The 16971-nt window shown below is 47.4% G+C and overlaps 2 protein-coding genes across 3 annotated transcripts in view; one reads left to right on the plus strand and one right to left on the minus strand.

The window, feature by feature from the left end:
• The window catches only part of MRPS5 (mitochondrial ribosomal protein S5), a 27915-nt gene extending 20598 nt beyond the window's left edge, over positions 1 to 7317 (plus strand). The window contains exons 6-11 of one of the 2 annotated variants that reach the window (XM_017726713.1): positions 1636 to 1726; positions 2425 to 2471; positions 3115 to 3172; positions 3990 to 4052; positions 5184 to 5320; positions 6737 to 7317. In XM_017726713.1, coding sequence (XP_017582202.1) covers positions 1636 to 1726; positions 2425 to 2471; positions 3115 to 3172; positions 3990 to 4052; positions 5184 to 5320; positions 6737 to 6961 — 621 coding nt within the window. In that variant the 3' untranslated portion in view covers positions 6962 to 7317. The remainder of the gene's footprint in view (positions 1 to 1635; positions 1727 to 2424; positions 2472 to 3114; positions 3173 to 3989; positions 4053 to 5183; positions 5321 to 6736) is intronic. The other variant, XM_017726714.1, reaches the window with a different exon arrangement.
• Positions 7318 to 10409: 3092 nt separating this feature from the next.
• Positions 10410 to 15476, minus strand: MAL (mal, T-cell differentiation protein). Its single transcript, XM_008644374.2, has 4 exons — positions 15240 to 15476; positions 11723 to 11893; positions 11443 to 11571; positions 10410 to 11222 (listed from the first exon to the last, which is right to left on the minus strand). Exons 1-4 carry the CDS (start codon positions 15324 to 15326, stop codon positions 11148 to 11150), a joined length of 462 nt encoding a protein of 153 aa, XP_008642596.1. The 5' UTR covers positions 15327 to 15476; the 3' UTR covers positions 10410 to 11147.
• Positions 15477 to 16971: the final 1495 nt, after the last annotated feature.

Consider the following 16971-nt stretch of genomic DNA (forward strand, 5'->3'; position numbering starts at 1 on the left):
GTAGGGAAAAGGACTTTTATATATGCTATATATTATCTTTTTATACTTAATATATATTTCATTTTATACTTAATATATATTTCATGCAGCATATAAACTATACGTCTATGTTTAAATAACATATAGCTCAATATATAAACATAGACAAGGGAACTAGAGCAGATGGATCTCAGATTGTTGTCCCAAAATCAGGTTCTCTCACTCAGTGTGCAAGAAGCCAATCCACACAGAGTCAGGCTATTTGATTTATTTATAGTTCTGCTCCAAAAGGGGTGCTGTGGGTAAAGCTAGCATACTGAAAGCCAAAAATACAAGCATATTTATAGTTTGATTATTTGCAGTTCTACATAATGAATCTACATCACTGCTTGGCTGAGCTGCTCCTTGCTTAGCTGTCTCTCACCTGGATTTAAGGGTACAGCACATTCTAAATTCATGTTCAGTGTTAGGGGTCTCCACTCAGAGTCAGGTAGCCTCAGCTTCAGGGGTGTGGTTTTCACATCAAAATGAGCCAAGGTCACCAAAGGACACAATCTGAAGTATTTCTAAAGCCCAGCAGTCCAAAGCTGGTTTGGGCTGACATGTAACCAGTCTCTTCCCTTTATCTCATCATTTTAGTGACTTTTTACCACATTCTGCATTCTTCAGGTCAAGTTATTCTCCCTTTTCCCAGAACATGCTCTCCCTCCCACCTGTACACCTGTCTCTTGTCCACATCAGGATATATTAGACCATATAAGGTGGGGACTGTAGAGCAGTGACTTGCTTATAGAATCATGGAATCATACATAATATTATTATATTATAATATCATAATATTCTGAGCTGGAAAGGGCCCACGAGGATCATCAAGTCCAATGCCTGGCCGTGCACAGGGCACCCCAAGGCTCACACCCTGTTCCTGAGAGCATTGTCCAAACACTGCTTGAGCTCTGCCAGGCTTGGTGCTGTGACCAGTGCCCTGGGGAGCCTGTTCCAGTGCCCAGCCACCCTCTGGGTGAAAAACCTTTTCCTGATATCCAACCTCAACCTCCTGTGACACAGCTTCAGGCCATTTCCTTCTTCTTCCCTCTCTTAAATGAGATCCTCTTTTCAGCAGCTGTCATCCCTGTAACAAGACTGCCTTTTGCAGTGTGCAAGTAGATTTCAATCCTAAATTTTAATTCATGTAAAGCAACAACAGACCTTGAGCAATTCCTGGGAGTGATACTAAAATATGTTAAAATATGAGGAGGGCGCTTCAATATTAGTATCACTTTCCAGTTTTTTCCCCATGCTTTTTCATCATGCTTGAAATCACACACAGAGCTGGCAGCATTAGAGCATTATCTGTTGTGCAGCTGAACACAGCAGAGGGGTTACTTCCATGGAAGTGCACTGAGGTAACTTTTTCTCTGAGTGGGGATTTTTAACAACCTTTATGTATTTAATGCCTTGAAGCCAGTGTCCCACTGCAGATGATACCCATTGACAAAGACAGTATAGATATTTTAAGTGTATACTACAGACCTCTAATACCTTTTTTGGCAAATTTGACTGTCTTAAAAAAAAAAGAAAAAGGAAGAAAAACTAACAAAGCCCAAACCGTTTGGACTGTGCAATAACAAGAAGCTTTGTGCTGTTTTTTTCCTTCAGGTGAGAAATGTGTTTTGTATGAAGGCAAAGGAAGGCAGAAAAAAATCAATACGTGCCTTAGTGGTTGTTGGAAATGGTAAAGGGGCTGCAGGTATGTGCATTTATTGCATGTGCAAGGTAACATCTGATTGATGATGGGATATTTTGTGGGAGCTTGAATAAGACAGCTGCATTCATGGTCAACCAGAGTTTTGCAGAACTTGGCTTATGTGAAAGATTCAAGGCCTTGTGTGTTCCTCCAGCTGAATTTTGCTTGCACTTTGGTGTGGAGGAGAATTTGTACAGAGAGGAAGGTGTGGTTCTCTTGCAGAAAGATGTGTTACTCTGAAAACAACCTCTTCCTACCTCTTCTTTGGAAAGTTTCTTCATGAAACATGTTCTCACTGTAATCCGTATGTCCTAAATGATTGACCTGAAGATGTCCCAGGCTTTTTTTCTTCATTTCCTCCTTTATTTTTAAACAGAGTGAACTATTTTTTTTGTCTGAAGCAGTCACCACTATTCACCTGTTTGAAACAAAGTTTGGTCAAACACACAAAAACAACTTAAGCCTTTTTTTTTCCTTTGACAACAAGCAGTTGGCATCCAGATGTTGGCTGTTCATAACTCCTGAACTGTTTGTCTCTGTGATTTTTGCTGAACCACTTTCTGGGTGTGATCTGTGCAGTGGAGTGGAAATTTAAATGCTAAACGTGGCTGTGAATTTCTCTGGTTTTTTCCCCTTTTCTTTCTGAAGATCATCTGCATTATCTGTTTCTCAGCAATAAAATGCCTCTCTTTGTCTTGCAGGTTTTGCAGTAGGGAAGGCAGGTGACAGGATGAATGCTTTAAGGAAAGTATGTGCACTGAATATTTTTTGCTTGATGACAATGACAATTCGTACCTGATAATCAGTGTAATTTGTAGTCCTTGCAAAGAAGTGAGCCCATGTGTTTGCTTTGTCTGTCTTGATACAGATAATCATAGAACTATTTAGGTTAGAAAAGCCCTTTAGGATAGTCCAGCCCAGCTGGTGATCCAACACTGCCAAGCACCAGCAGCCCGTGTCCCTCAGTGCCCTGCCTGCACATCTTTCAGACACCTCCAGCCATGGTGACTGAGCCACTTCACTGGCACCTGTTCCAGTGCTTGATAACCCTTTCAGGGGAGAAATTTTTCCCACCTAAACCTCCACTGGCATGGTTTGAGGCAATTTCCTCTCATCCTACCACTTGATATTTGGGAAAAGAGACCAACCCCCACCTCACTAAAATCTCCTTTCAGGTGTCCATAGGGAGCAGTAAAGTAAAGCTCTCCCCTGAGCTTCCTCTTCTCCAGACTAAACATTTTCATTTCCATGGAGTTTAGATGTGGCAAATCTGTTTTCCTGAGTTGTTTTTTCCTTTCTTTTTTTATATCTAATTAACTGAATAATGATCAATTGCAGATGCTTAGCAGAAAAATTCAAGGAGAAAAATGTTCTCTGCTCTTATTCCCTAGGCAAAGAATAAAGCAATAAGCTCCTTACACTTTATAGAGATGTATCAGAACCACACAAGTAAGTATTTTTCTTTCAGTGGAAGCACTGAATATACCAGCAAGAACTGGTTGCAACTACTTGCAAAGCATAAAAAAAAGTTTAATAAAATTTGTCTGATCTGATGCATTGTATTACAATTCTGGCCAACCTGGTCTAGTTGAAGGTGTCCCTGCTCATTTTGGAGGGGTTGGACCAGCTGGCCTTAAAAAGGTCCCTTCCAACCCAAACAATTCCATGGTTCTGTGCTTAAAATTTGGATACTTCATAGTATTTCAGGCTCTTAATAGCAAGATTAGGTCTTTCCTGGCACAGTTTGAGTTAAGGGAGTCAAATACTGTCAGGGCAGTTTTCTTTACAGTGAACTCCTGTGTTTTTCCCCCTTCTGTGTCAGAGGAGAGGATTCCCTGTTGACTCAATCCATGTATGCTGACCCAGCAGCCAGGGAGAAGCTGGGCTGGAGGGTCAGTCTGATGTTTCCTGGTAGTTTTTTGTTAGTACTCTGTATGGAAAATCCAAGAATGCTGATGCCTATGGGGAAATCTCAGGTTAAAAGCCGAATTATTAAGAAATATGAGTTAAATTATATCCTGTGAGCTCAGTTCAAAACTAAATGAGGCTCATTGGAGGCACATCTACCTATTTTTCAATAGTAACATGGTATTCACAGATATTTCAACACTCATAATCTATTCTAGAAATGTACCTAGATTCATCTTCTTTAAAGAAGTCAGGAGGGAGTAAAATCAGCTTCACAGTTCAGAAAAAGAAAGATACTGGCTAAAGCTTTTCTAGAAGGAGGAATTGACCTGTAATGCCTTTTTTCCCCCCTCTCCAGTTTACCACGACATTTCTGTGAAATTTAAAAGGACAAAAATCCGCATGGAGAAGCAGAACAAAGGTAATTAAAGGTGCCTGGAAATGTTGAATTTTTAATAATTACTGACTGGTATTTATTTGATGAAGTTAAACCTCTGTAGTGTCTAGTCTGCCATGTTCTAAGTGTTGAAAACGATCAGTCATTTTTCTTTAGAAATGCCTACTGTTGCTGACATGGCTTTGCTCTTGCAAATTGGGGTTTGTCCCTTTTACACTGGTGGGAGCTCTCTCACTCTTCCTAAGTGTAGTTCCATCAGTTCTGAATTACCCAGCTGTGGACCCTGGTCCTGCTCCAGCCCCTGCTGGGTTTGTGCAGAGCTATAAATTCTCACACGCCTCCCAGTCCAGGTCTCCGATTCTCTACAGCCGTGCTGGTTGTGAAGTCAGTTTCATCTTCCTGCAAGTGGCACCTGTAGTTTCCTGATAGCTCATCAGTTAGTGGGGGTGTTTCTTTCTTTTCCGTGTCTCTTGGGGTTTTTTTCAGATCTCTGTCTCTGTATATTTTGTTTCTGTTTTCCCATTTCCCCCTCAGTTTCCTAACTGACAAGGTCTCCAATCAGATAACCTCACTAGAATAAACATTCTGGCCCTTTTCTGCTGCTTTCCAGCCATTTGGCCCCCAGAATGTATTTTTTTTTTGGTCTCCTTTACTTGGCAGCAGCAAGACTGTCCTGCAGTTTTTAAAGATCACCAGAGCTAAGCCATGTGAAACAAACCTCACTGGAGCAAAATTAGACTCCTCAAAAAAATAACTCCTCCATTAAAACCTGGCAAGTGTTAAGAAACCATTTGCAATTAATGCCAATGTACTACAGTTACACATTGGAGCTGATACAATCTCCATCTCTGTGATGGAGATGGATGCAGATGACACACAAACTTTTGTTGTGTTTGTGGATTTTAAAATATGTTTGTCTCTCCTTCACTCTGTGCCACTAAAATTATGACAAGTGTAATTCATTCCAGTTGCTGGGCCAGGAAAAGGGAAGTGATGCCTCTGCACAGCTCCTGGAGCCATTTTTAACATCTAATGTGTTCTAACCTGCTGGGTAACAAAAAATAGCAAAGAAGACATTTCAGTGCTCTCTTCTGAGTAAGTTGTGGGCTTACAAATGACCACACAATGCTGATTTATGGGGTTTTTTTTCCCCAGGGTATGGTCTCCATTGCCACCGAGCCATTATCACCATCTGCAGGCTAATTGGCATTAAGGACATGTATGCCAAGGTCACTGGATCCAAAAACTTGATTAACATCACCAGAGCTCTCTTTAGAGGCTTGACCCTACAGGTGGGTGCACTCCCAGTGTCCATTAGGTGTGGGGACAGAAGGGGTGGATGTTGTAATAGTTTGTGGGCAAACAGTTTATATTGCAGGCTTAAAATGAACTAATCTTACAAAGAGCAAACACAATCAGCAAGGGGATAATTCCTCAGTGGTTTTATGGAGCTGTCCAGTCAGGAACAGCTGTGTGTAACTCTGCCTCTTCCACAGCCAGGTGTCTGCAGGGGATATCTGAATTCCTGGGCTTTCCTTTGGTGTGGTTTTGGTGACCACTGAAAAATCCTGGGCAGAGGGAATTGTGGGCTGGCTTCAGTTGCTGCTGCTTGTTTGTGTTCTAAGTTCTCATTGTCCAAGGACTGAAGCCCCAGCTGCTTCTGTTGCTGCTGTAATTGAGATCTCTGAGGTCAGTCAGGGAGGTGGTGGTGTTTCCTCCACCTCTGAGTGCTCACAGTGGAGATGTCTCTGTCTGAGCCAGCTGCCTGCAGTTGATGGAAAAGCTCCAACATGCAGCATTTCATCCTGCTTCCTTTGAACACCAGCCTCAGGATGAGTCAGCTCTCTGGAAATTCCTGGTTTTCTCATTTGTTTGCAGTTTTGGTGACTGCCAAGATTTAGCTGCTTCCATTCCCAATACAGCCCTGCAGAGCTGTAGCTGTCAAATCTGTCACTCTGTCCTGGCCAGCTTTATCAGTTCAGCCTCAGGAGGTGAGGGAGTTGTGATCCTCTTTGCCTGATGAGAGTCACAGATCTCACAGCTTTGCAATACCTGAGGGCAATCAGACTTGAAGAAGTCTGGCATTATGTTTTCTGTGCATTTTCTCTGAGCACCTTCCACAGAAAGAACAGAAGAGCCTGCTGTATAAATCATTGCTTTGAGAGTTATGCACTTGATATGTTTTCTTGACTGCTCTGAATGGGAAAAATTTCCTGTCAGCTGTAAACATCTATTCTGTAAAATCTGAGTGTTATCAAAACACCTTGTAGGCAAGGAAGAGATGTAGTTGAAAATAATGTTACATTCATATCTTTATATTAGCTAATACCACCTGGCAGGGCAGTAGCAGGCACTTGTCTGTTGTCAAAGCAGAATTTATATCCACATAAAGACATAAAAGTGTTCCTGCACGGCACCAACATGCCAACAGGCATGTTTATGAGCAGGCTATGTCTTTCCAGAAGCAAGTTCCTCTGGGATGACATCGTAGTGCTGATTAGTATATCTGAGGTCTGGCTGTATGAGTTTTTGCCCATGAAGATGAGCCTGACAAATCATTTCATTGGCACAGTGCTTGAACTGTTTATTAGGAAAATGCTTTTTGGGGTGTTTTAGTCCCTACCCCATACACCATGTAGATTTTGGCCTGAAGTAAAGCCACAGTGTGCATCATTGTTTTGATTGTCTTTTCCCTGCCCTGCTCCCAGGAGACTCACCAGCAGCTGGCAAACCAGAAGAGCCTCTACGTGGTGGAGTTCCGGGAGGAGCAGGGCCCTCTGCCCATCGTGGTGGCCCTGCCCGAGGGGGCTGTCCGGGAGGATCCTGAGCCTGAGGATGAGGTTCCAAACACGAAGCTGGAGTGGAGGGAGGTGAAAGAAGCCCAGGGAATGCTGAAATCTCCCTGGGCAAGTGTCAGACGGGCAGCATGTTAACAGCTTTGGTCCTTCTGTGTCTCCAGCTCAGAGGTGCAGCTGGCAAAGCCCAGCACAGACAGGGTGTCTAGGCTTGGTTTTCAGGGGAGAGCAGCAGGAGCTCTCTCGTGCCATCCATGTCACTGCTGCCATCCAGGAACACTGTTTGGTTTCCCACAATTCTCCTGACCACTGTCCAAGTGGAAATGTTCAGATGGAAACAGTCAGTGAACATGTCTTTGGCTTCACGCATGCATTTACTCCATTCCAGAAGATGGCTTTTAATCAAGAGCTCCCATGTTTCTTTCACAAGTTCTGGGGTAACTGTTGAAAATACAAGATTGGGAAAGCAATAAAGAATCATCAGAGTGGGTTTAGTTTGGGTTTGTTTGGGTCCATTTTTTTTTTGCGAAGTGCTGGTGTCTGGGATATCCTGAAGCAAGCAGCAGCAGTGAGAGTTCATGTGCACTCCCAAGGCTCAGGGGTTAAATTCTGTGCCTCCCAATCTGTGAGTGTCTGTCATGGCGTTTCCCCAAATGCCAAAAGGTGCTTGGGCCACCTCTTTATGGGAGAAAATACCTTAGAAATCCTTCAAGACCAGCCTGGGAATTTGCATTTGAAGTTCTGATGTTAAAGACATGTAGGAGCAATGTTTTACATTTATTTCAACACAGTTTTCTAAAGACAGCAGTTGTGTATATACAGACAGGCAGGGTGAATTTAATTGAGTTTTATCTCACTCTTGCAATGAAAATTCTAACTCCAAGGCCATGCCTGCTGAGCAGTGGAATGAAGGCTTTTTTCCTCTTCACCAGTCTGAATATACCTTCAATAGGATGGCCAAGTGTTCAGGTTGCAAACTTCCTTGTCAGCAGCACATCAAGCTGCTGTTGGGGAATGTGTGCTCACATTCAGCTTGCATCCCTGCTGTTGGGCTTAGGTCCCTACATAAAATAATCTTTTGTGGCTTTACCGTTCCCGCAAGTTTGTTTCTATTAACCAAGGTGCTTGTGTAGATGTTTTACCCAGCACACAGACTGCTCATCGCTCACAGACAGCTGACTGTAAAATGAGAAACTCCTGCATTTTCCATGGATCTGGCCACAGTTTTCTGTTAAAAATCAAATTCTTCTCCTGCAGTTCAGGAGAAGATGGAAGTTCTCCCAACTCACTGCACTGCTGGAGGCAAGGTATCCAATATGCAAATATTTGGGGAACAGTTAACATGGTGGTTAAACCACTGAGTCAGGCAAGAGCAACCAAGATTACAATCTGGGCATAGTTAATGAATATGCCTGCAAACTTGTTTTTAATAGGAACTGAGGCTTTGCCTGCCTTCAAGTGCATAGATTGGTTTAACTAGCATGTAATTGCCTGCTCTCTAGAGCAGATGCCTGCAGCCCTCCTTGTCCTGCTGAGAAAGCTGGAGAAGAGCAGAGATGGGAACTCCAGTTACACAACCAGATGAAATCTGGTGGTGGCTGCAGGGGCACAAGAGGCCCAGTGTTTTCAGCAGTGTGAATGGGACTTGTAAATGCTCTGGAAAAAAGCCTGATTTGTGGCTTTTTAAATGGTCTGCTCCATCCAGTTACATCTGCAAGGGAGTCCCTGGGATGGGGAGGTACCAGTCTGAGGGGATCTGGGAATTCCTGAGCCAAGTGCAGGACCTGGGGTGGAGCAGCCCTGTATCTTGGGCAGGCTGGGAACAGCTCTGCGGGCAGGGACTGCAGTGCTTGTGGTCAACACACTGCAAGGGCCAGCCTTCCCACATGCTGGGGAGCCATTCCCTTGGTGCCATGGAAGTGTCCCCAAGGGAGAGGCTTGCTAGCCTGCAGTGTCCATCACGCCCAATGTTTCCAGCAGTGACAGCAAATTCTCAGGCCAGTGCTGCCCTCAGGGCTCTCTGTGGGGAAGAAATCTCCCAGGTCCTGGGAGATTCTCTGAGCTCTGGGCAGCATCTTTCCTTTCCGGAAGCGTTGGGGGTGTGCCATTTTCCAGACAGCTCCCTTGGGCTGCCCAGCTTCCAGGGCATGTCCGTCTCCAGGGCTGTGTTGACAGGACAGGAAAGCTGGGCATGATGAAGCTCTCTTTGTGTCCTTTTCTTTCCACCATGCAGGGAAGGTGCACCTTGGTGCAATGCAGCAGCCACCCCTCACTGTGTCACTGTCCCGTGCTGGGGCCCTGCAGCCCTGTGCCAGGCAGGGACACCCCTCACCCTGCTCAGCTGCGTGGGGTTGAACTTGGGATCACACCAGGAGGGTATCAAAGTTCCAGCACTTCCTGTCAGTTCATTCCTGACCCTCTGGTGGGGGGGCCCCTCCCATCTGCCCAGCCCTCCCCAGGCAAAGGCTCAGCCCAGGTGACACTGGGGCCACAGAGCCTCCCTCAGTGCCCCTCCCGGGCAGTCCTGAGCCCATGGACACTCCCATGCCAGCAGCACCTGGCTGTTTTTCCCCAGTGCTGGCTTCCAGCAAGGCTGGGCTGATGCTGTGCAGGAGGCTCTCAGCAAACAGGGTGGGGACAGAAGGACCCGGAGGGGGACTGGTGCAGACTGGTGTGAACTGGTGTGCGGCGGGCAAAGCAAGGCAGAAGGAATGAGATTGGAGCCATGCCAAACATGGGCCGTAAATGTGATGGCCACAAGGCACAGGGACAGGGATGTGAGGGGACAGGCAGCACTGCTGGGTGGTGCACCTGGGTGCAGGAGGAACAGAGACAGCTCATCCCAGGGTTAGGACTGCAGATCCCTGCCTCTGTTCACACACCCAAGCAGAAAGGCAGCTTTGTGTTCCACTGTCACATTCAGGGGCGTTAATAGAACCTGGGCACCAACACCCCCACACACACCCCACGATGATGGGATGATGAAACCAGTTTAAACAGGTGGATGTTGAACTTCAGAGCCCTGTGCCATTGTCCAAAGTGGCTCTCAGTTCCCTCCCTGCTCTGAAAAGGGGTTTCTCTTTCCACCTCTGTTGCAACCAGTTTGCTGTTGTCACAGTAACACAAGCAAAACAAGTCGGGCTGGTTTTCAGTGAGGAAAAAAAAGCCATAAATGTGTTCTTTAGTTTGCAATTAAAAAGCTCCAAGCCAAACCCATGGTCACAGGTCAAAAGTTCCCTCGTATATGAAGCAACCAAGGGCCCTCCAAGTCAACTTTCTTTACCTCTTGTTTTCTAGTTCTTGTTGTTATCCAGGAACTTCAGACTTAACATGGAAGCATTTTTTACCCCACAAGCTGGAAGGGATAATTTAGTACCACTGTTTATTAGGCACCTGTAGCATGTGGAAACATCCCTTCCTGGGTCTAAACCCCATTTAAATTAATTCCTTGTCATGGTTTAACCCCAGCTGGCAACTGATCTCCACAGAGCCACTCACTCAGCCCTGTCAGGGTGCAGTGCTCCTGGCGCTGTGTCCAGGTGCAGCAGAGGGAAAAAGAGCAGCAAGAACTCACCCATTCTCAAAGTCACAGCAAACCCATCTTTATTAGTGACACCATGGAAGTGTATGAGAGAGTAGCCATTCACCAAAAGCAGGAGCTGATTGCCTCTGCTCATTGAGGATTCGATTCTGATCACCCATAGAATTCTCCTGCAGCCTGCACCCCTTCCAGGCCATGTTTTGGGGGGGACCAAAGGAAGTGGTAATTCCTGGCATTGTGGTTGTGCCTCAGAATTGAGCAGTGCCCTTCAGGAGCTGCGATGATCCACATTGCTCCTGAGCCGAGTTAAATATTGTCCCCACTGCCCATCACAAGTCAGAGAAGGCATTTTCAGAAACTGCATGAGAATATTAATTTGTACAGTGGGTCTAGGGAGGGAAACAGCCTGAAATGGGCAAATGACACAGTTCCACACTCGTGCTCCGTAGTGCTGGTTGTTCACGTTTCCCCTGATACCAGTAACAACTCTGGACACATAAAGGTACAGTCCAGGGAGATTTTAGCCCTTTGAACCCCACTATACTATGTTTTTAAAGCTGGATGGTTTTTTTTCATTTGGGCCCCAGCATCAAACTGTACCCAGCCTGTAAGAGACTGAAGGGAAACAGATTGTGCCAGGATATTTCTTTCTCTGGCAGGCTCCTTGTCTTTGTCACCAAGATCCCACATAAAAAGCTGCTTGTTTATAGGATATACTTTAAAAAACAAAACCCACACCCAGCCTGGAGATGGCAGTCATTGTTCCTGGGGTTGTTCAGGCTCTCAGGATGATTTCCATCTCAGGAGTGAGAACACCTTGTGGATCACATAAACCAGGGTGGCCACGAATGCAAATACCTGTGATGGAAAAACACACCAGGCAGTCAGTTTTCTGTTGCACGGTGCCATTCCAGCACTGAGCACACCCCTCCTGACGTGTCCTATTTCTCACACATTTGGGGGACTGCGACTGGTTTCTCTCCCCCCTCCCCAAGTTGTTGATGCAAATAAGGATTTGCACTTGAGGCCACTCCAGAGCCACCTCCTGGCGTTCCTTGCCCTCCTGCCAGGCACTCACCACAGCAGCAATGTTCTCCCTGTACTCCTTGTCTGACGAGGGGCTCTGGCCAAGAGCGTAGGTCTGGAAGGCTTCCAGCACCGCGGCGCTGAGGTAGAACAGCGCTGCTGTCTCCTGGCAGATGACATCCTAAGGAACAGGGATCACACAGTCACCTCCGGGGGGGTCACACTGCCCGTACAGCCGTCCCCAGCCTGCAGTTTGGAGTGCAGCAGCAGCACCCGGCTCTGCAGGGCACGGCCAGGCAGGGGAGGCCCTGGGGTTTGTCACAGGCACGTACCAAGGTGACCCAACAGCTGCTGCCGCCGCCGTGAACCCCGCAGAAGTAGAGGCACAGGAGGGAGATGGACATGACGAAGCAGAACACGGAGACAAACATCACCCAGCCCTGCAGCATGGGGTGTGGGACCTTCGAGGATGCCACCAGGATCCACACAAGACCCCCAAAGATCTGCAAGTCAAAGTGGGGGGCAGGGTGAGCATGGGATAAAATGACTTATTCAGAGCAGAGACAAAAGCCAGGCACACGTCTGGCACTGGCATTGCACGTGGCAAAAGCCCTTGAGCTCTTTCCAGCCTCCACTTGGAACTAGACATTTAGCTGGGACCATCTGCCACTGATCCTGACCCAAAAAACTCCTCACTGTAGCCCTGCCTCCTGGTGCCACTGCCACTCTCACCCTCCCTGCATCAGTGTGCTCAGGAGGCTGAGTCAGACCCTTCTGAGGGCTGCTTTTAATGAACAGGGAGGCTGATTTAGGACAGGTGTGTTTGCTTCACACCCAGCGTGTCAGATCCCTGCCAGGAGCAGTGTCAAACCCAGCTCGCCTGCACAAACAGCACAGACACCTGCCCTTGCAGAGGCCACATGCAAATACCACCCTGAGAGACCAGGCTGAGGAGAGGTTTGACTGTCTGGGTAGGGAAAATAAGCCTGGGGCTCCCAGCTCCTTCTTGGGAAGGGGAGCTGCTCCAGCAGCTTTGTGTCTTGTGTTGCTGCTCCAGCTCTTTGTGCCATCCTTCACTGGCTACACCAGAGCTGTGCCTGGTCCCAGCTGCTGGTGTGGGAGAAGGTGGGACCTTCTCAGCCAGGCTTGGGAGTTTCCCATGAATTTCCTGGTGGGACACAGGGACAGCTATGTCTAGGCTGCAACCCTTCACCAGCAGACTCCTGCACAAGAGGATGGGAGCATGGTGTTCAGTGCTGTGGAATGTCTGGAGTGCAACTGCGCTCAGTAGCTTTTCTGTGCCACAAATCAGCCCAGTTGTTTCTTGGAGCAGTGCAAAGTTTAGTCCGTGCAGCATCCTGTGGTGAGGAGCTCCTCAGCTGAACCCACGCTGTGTGGACCAGTGCTGCTGTGGGGGCCTCTCCCTGACCACCAGCCAGTCTGGGATTCAGACACAGGTCCAGAGGTAGGAGAGCCTTGCTGACTCTAAGGTCATTCTGATCCTTGTACGGCCAGTGTATCCCAGTCAGCATCCAAGTGCCAGCTCATACTCATTGTGGCATTTCCACTTCCTTCCAGGCATTTTGCAAGTGGAAAGAAAGTTTCTGATTTATGATAACTCCGAAAATGTTACATCATTTGTGTCACCCCACAGCTGCAGGAAAGTTCATTGGTGTCATTATGTAAATTGACACGCTACATCAATTATGTGGTTGAGATGTGGCAAATGCCTGAGTGAAAATAGGTCTTCCACAGTGCTGCTGTTCTGGTGCCTCTTGTAACAACCACAGACTGACACCTGAACACTAATCCAGTCCTTTTATTCACTCATGTGCTGACACAATGAGTGTGTTGCAGCTAAAAATCCCAGGGAAAAGCCTTATGGCTGCTCCATTAAAATCAAGCACAAATTATGGTGAGATACGAGGTTGGGGGAAGAATTACCACAGCTCTCTTCCTACCACTCACCATCTCTCCTTCCTGCAGGTTACTCACTCAGAAAAGTCTGCTTGACATGGTTTGATTATTGACTTTGGTTTTATGCTGCATACACATAAAAAGGAAGGAAGGATTGAGAGGCTTTCAATAACTCACAGCAGGATGCGGACAGCAGTCGAAGAAAAAAAGTTATCTTTTAAATCGCCTTTTACAAAGCAAACATATCTGCTTTCAGCTTGTTTCAGCTTTTCCACATGGGTCTGGGTATCCATATGTGCAGAAAGTGCTTCAAATTAAAAAGATTACAAGAACTAAACTGAGCCTCACAGATTAAAAATGGTAGTTCTCAATCATCCCATGCAGATGTGGCAATCATCTGAGCTGCAGGTAGAATCTTCTGAAAATTTCACAACTCTCTTACTATTTAAAATGCCAATTTTGTTTTGTTTTGTTTAGTTTCGTTGCTACCATCCTGGCCCATGGTAGGCAACCTGAGATTTCACTAAGGAATGAGAAACTCTTTGTCCCTCTGAATGCTGTGATTCAAGGCAGCCACCTCCTTTGTACACAGCAGAGGTCATACAACGGCACAGCCCAGAGTCTTCTTGGAGATGGAGAAATCCAGCCATGCAGCATTCCTCCTTCCTTCATTCCTTCGGGATGCACATTTCCAGATCTTAGCCAAACCAAAGGATAGGGTGCTCATTTCAGCAAGCTGCCCTGCCAAATCCCCTGGAGACAGGGATTGCAAACAAACAGTTCAAGAGGAATAAGCACGCTGAGGCCAACAGCGGGCTCAGCACCAGGACTAACACGACTTATGGCAGGGGTGACTGGCAAGTGTCTGCCCAGCCAAAACCTCCACAGAGACTTAAATATCCTCCTTCCTGTAGCTGCAGGAAACCTCAACCTTGCTTTCAGGCAGAGTCCAATTGGCATGAGCACAACTGGAGGGGCTGAAGCAAAGCCTTTCTCTATATCCTCTTTGCTGTGTTGTTACTACCAGGAGAGTGAAGGAAATGCCATAAATCCCAGGAGTGTGGACCAAGCTGGGTGACAGGAAAGGATTTGGTGCCAGATGACAAAGCTGAAGTTTTTAGCATGGAATAATCTGAATGTCATCCTACAGTGTTCAGCCAGAGCTTTCAATGCTGGACCAAAGTGCTCAGAATTTGGAAAAAATCCTCCCAAGCTCTTGTGGGAAGAGCAGGTTTCATGAGTGGGGCAGAGGACCCCGGGAAAAGGTTCAAGTTGAGACTTTGTATCTTTTAGCCCTTGCTCACCGCAACCGCTTCTGACCACGCACCAAATCCATTAAGAGTCTGATCTCCTCCTGCTCAATGAAGTTACAATGTGGAAAGAAGTTACAAGGTGTTTGCTCACCCTTTGCTCACCGTTTCCTCACCCCCACGCCCAGGTCCAGCGCTCTCTCCGCACGGGAGGCTCGGGAATGCTGCGCTCGAGCGGCACAGCCGCGGCCGACCGGGCTCTGCTGCTGCAGACAATTCCCACAGCTCGCCCCAATCCCCTGCTCTAAGCAGGCAGCTCATCCTCTGCCTGTTCTATCAGCTAAAATCATCTTCCAGTTAATTAACCAGCTCAATTTGGCAGCCGACTTTAAACCCACCAGCAATCCCTCCCATTTTTTTTAGGCAGGAAATTACAATAGTTTTTCAAAGGCACCAGAAAAATCCCATTGCAGACTAAAGGGGAGGTTCAGAGCCTCAGGCCCTGTGGTTTTCTCCAATGAGGAGTTGCCCCCTGCCCCTTGTGGCTCAGGGACCTGGCATGGGTTCTGATCCACGTGTTTGGGGACAAGTATCACCCCTCAGACACTTGCAGCGTGAGCTGTGCTGGGTGCTGGTGGGACCAGCAGCCGCGGCCCTCCCCCAGGGAAAAGTCAGCACTCACGATTTCAGGGATGAAGAGCACATCTGGGAAGGTCCTCAGGACCGCCAGGCCGCTGGGCAAAGAGCTGGTGGTGGTTGAGGAGGACATTGGAAGCCTCTGGCACGGTGATGATCAGCCACTCTGCACCTCACTGCTAAATGCAGCCTCCTTACTCCTCCCTCTCTCTGTTCCTCTTTTCCTCCCCTTCCTGCTCTTGTTTCTCCCTCCTTTTCTCCCCTTCCTGCTCTGGTGCTTTTCCCCCCTGCTTCCTGCTATGAGTGGCACAGGTGTGGCCAAACCCTGTGACCTGGAGTCACATGGGAGGTGTTCGGGAGATGCAGGAGCAGCCCCTGGGCTGTCCCTGCACAGGCTGAGCGTGCCAGGCAGGTCCCTGGGCAGGGGCGAGTGGCACTGCAGTCACAGCTGAGGGCAGCAGGGGACACCTGTGCCCATCCACCTGGACAGCCTCGTGTCCCCTTTTACATGCACAGTGAGCCAGAGTGGCCCCGCACACCTGAGGTGGTCACAGCAGAGGACACGAGGGTGGCTGGTGGCCAAGGCAGGCCAGGACGTGGGGAAAACAGTGGGGCCTAGAAATGTCCCACAGACATGCAGGGATGAGGGCAATCAAACTGCAGGGCAAACCAACTCCATCATCTCAGAAGAAGATTGGAAATGCCAAGGTAACACAAATGACCTAAAATGATGAGACTTCCCAAGCCACTTGACTTTTTTTTATTTTTCTTTTTTGTCTGTAGTCCATGGGAGCAAGTCATTCCCCTTCTCCTTAATATGGAATATTTACTTCTTCGTAACACCCTCACTTGGGTACCCAGCAAAAACCACGTAACTCCAGAAGCTGAGGCCAAAAGGTGCAAGAAAGTGCAAGAAAGGAAGACAGTGTAAAAACTGTCCCCTGGAGAAAGCACTGGGGCAGATGAGTGGAGGAGGCTGCAACATCAGAAAAACTGGGCAAATGCTTTTAATAAGCAGATCAAGGGAGGGGCAGGGTTACGTGGCAGAGCAAGCACAGAACCCCAGTGCTGGTGGGGCAGTGTGTTGGGGTCCCTCCCCCCTGCCATATGGTCCTGGGAGAGGGGCCTGGGGGGCAGGCACGGGGCTTCCCTGCCCCTGGTCAACCTCGTTCCCCATTGGTTGTTTTGTGTTCCCCTGCGTGGGCAAGGACCCGCGGGGCCCGGGATTGAGCAGTTCCTCGGCAGAGCTCCGGCCATGCGGCTGGAGAAATAAACATCTCTGAAACATCTACCAAGAATCGGTCCATAGACATTTCTTTTCCATGGGCCTTGTTGTCTGATACGCGTGTTGCAGGATCCGCACTGTAACAAATGGTGGATAATGTGAGCAGAACGATCCCTGATCCCTAAGGACACTGATTTGTGAGTAAATTCTGGATTTCTCTTCTTGTTTTTTTTTGCTGTTCCACCGCTAAACTATGGTGGAACCGTGGAAAGACTCTTGGCTCTCCGAGCCGCATATGGACATTTATCTTAAACTTGAAAAGATTCTTGAACAACAATTTGTAAATTTTAGCTTAATTCAAGCTCAAAAGGGACTGAAACACTTCCTGGCATGGTTGTTTAAGAGCTTTTTCTATGTTTCTTGGGATTTGATTCTTTTGGAATACCGTTTGGACACAGTTAATTTCTGAGTCGAAATATATGCCGATGGAAGAATATTTTCGTGAATATTATTTAGTTACCGAGACTGTTGAGCAATGTCAGCTGTGTCCTGG

Source organism: Corvus brachyrhynchos, unplaced genomic scaffold (assembly GCF_000691975.1).
Source record: "Corvus brachyrhynchos isolate BGI_N302 unplaced genomic scaffold, ASM69197v1 scaffold312, whole genome shotgun sequence".
Classification (NCBI taxonomy): Eukaryota; Metazoa; Chordata; class Aves; order Passeriformes; family Corvidae; genus Corvus; species Corvus brachyrhynchos.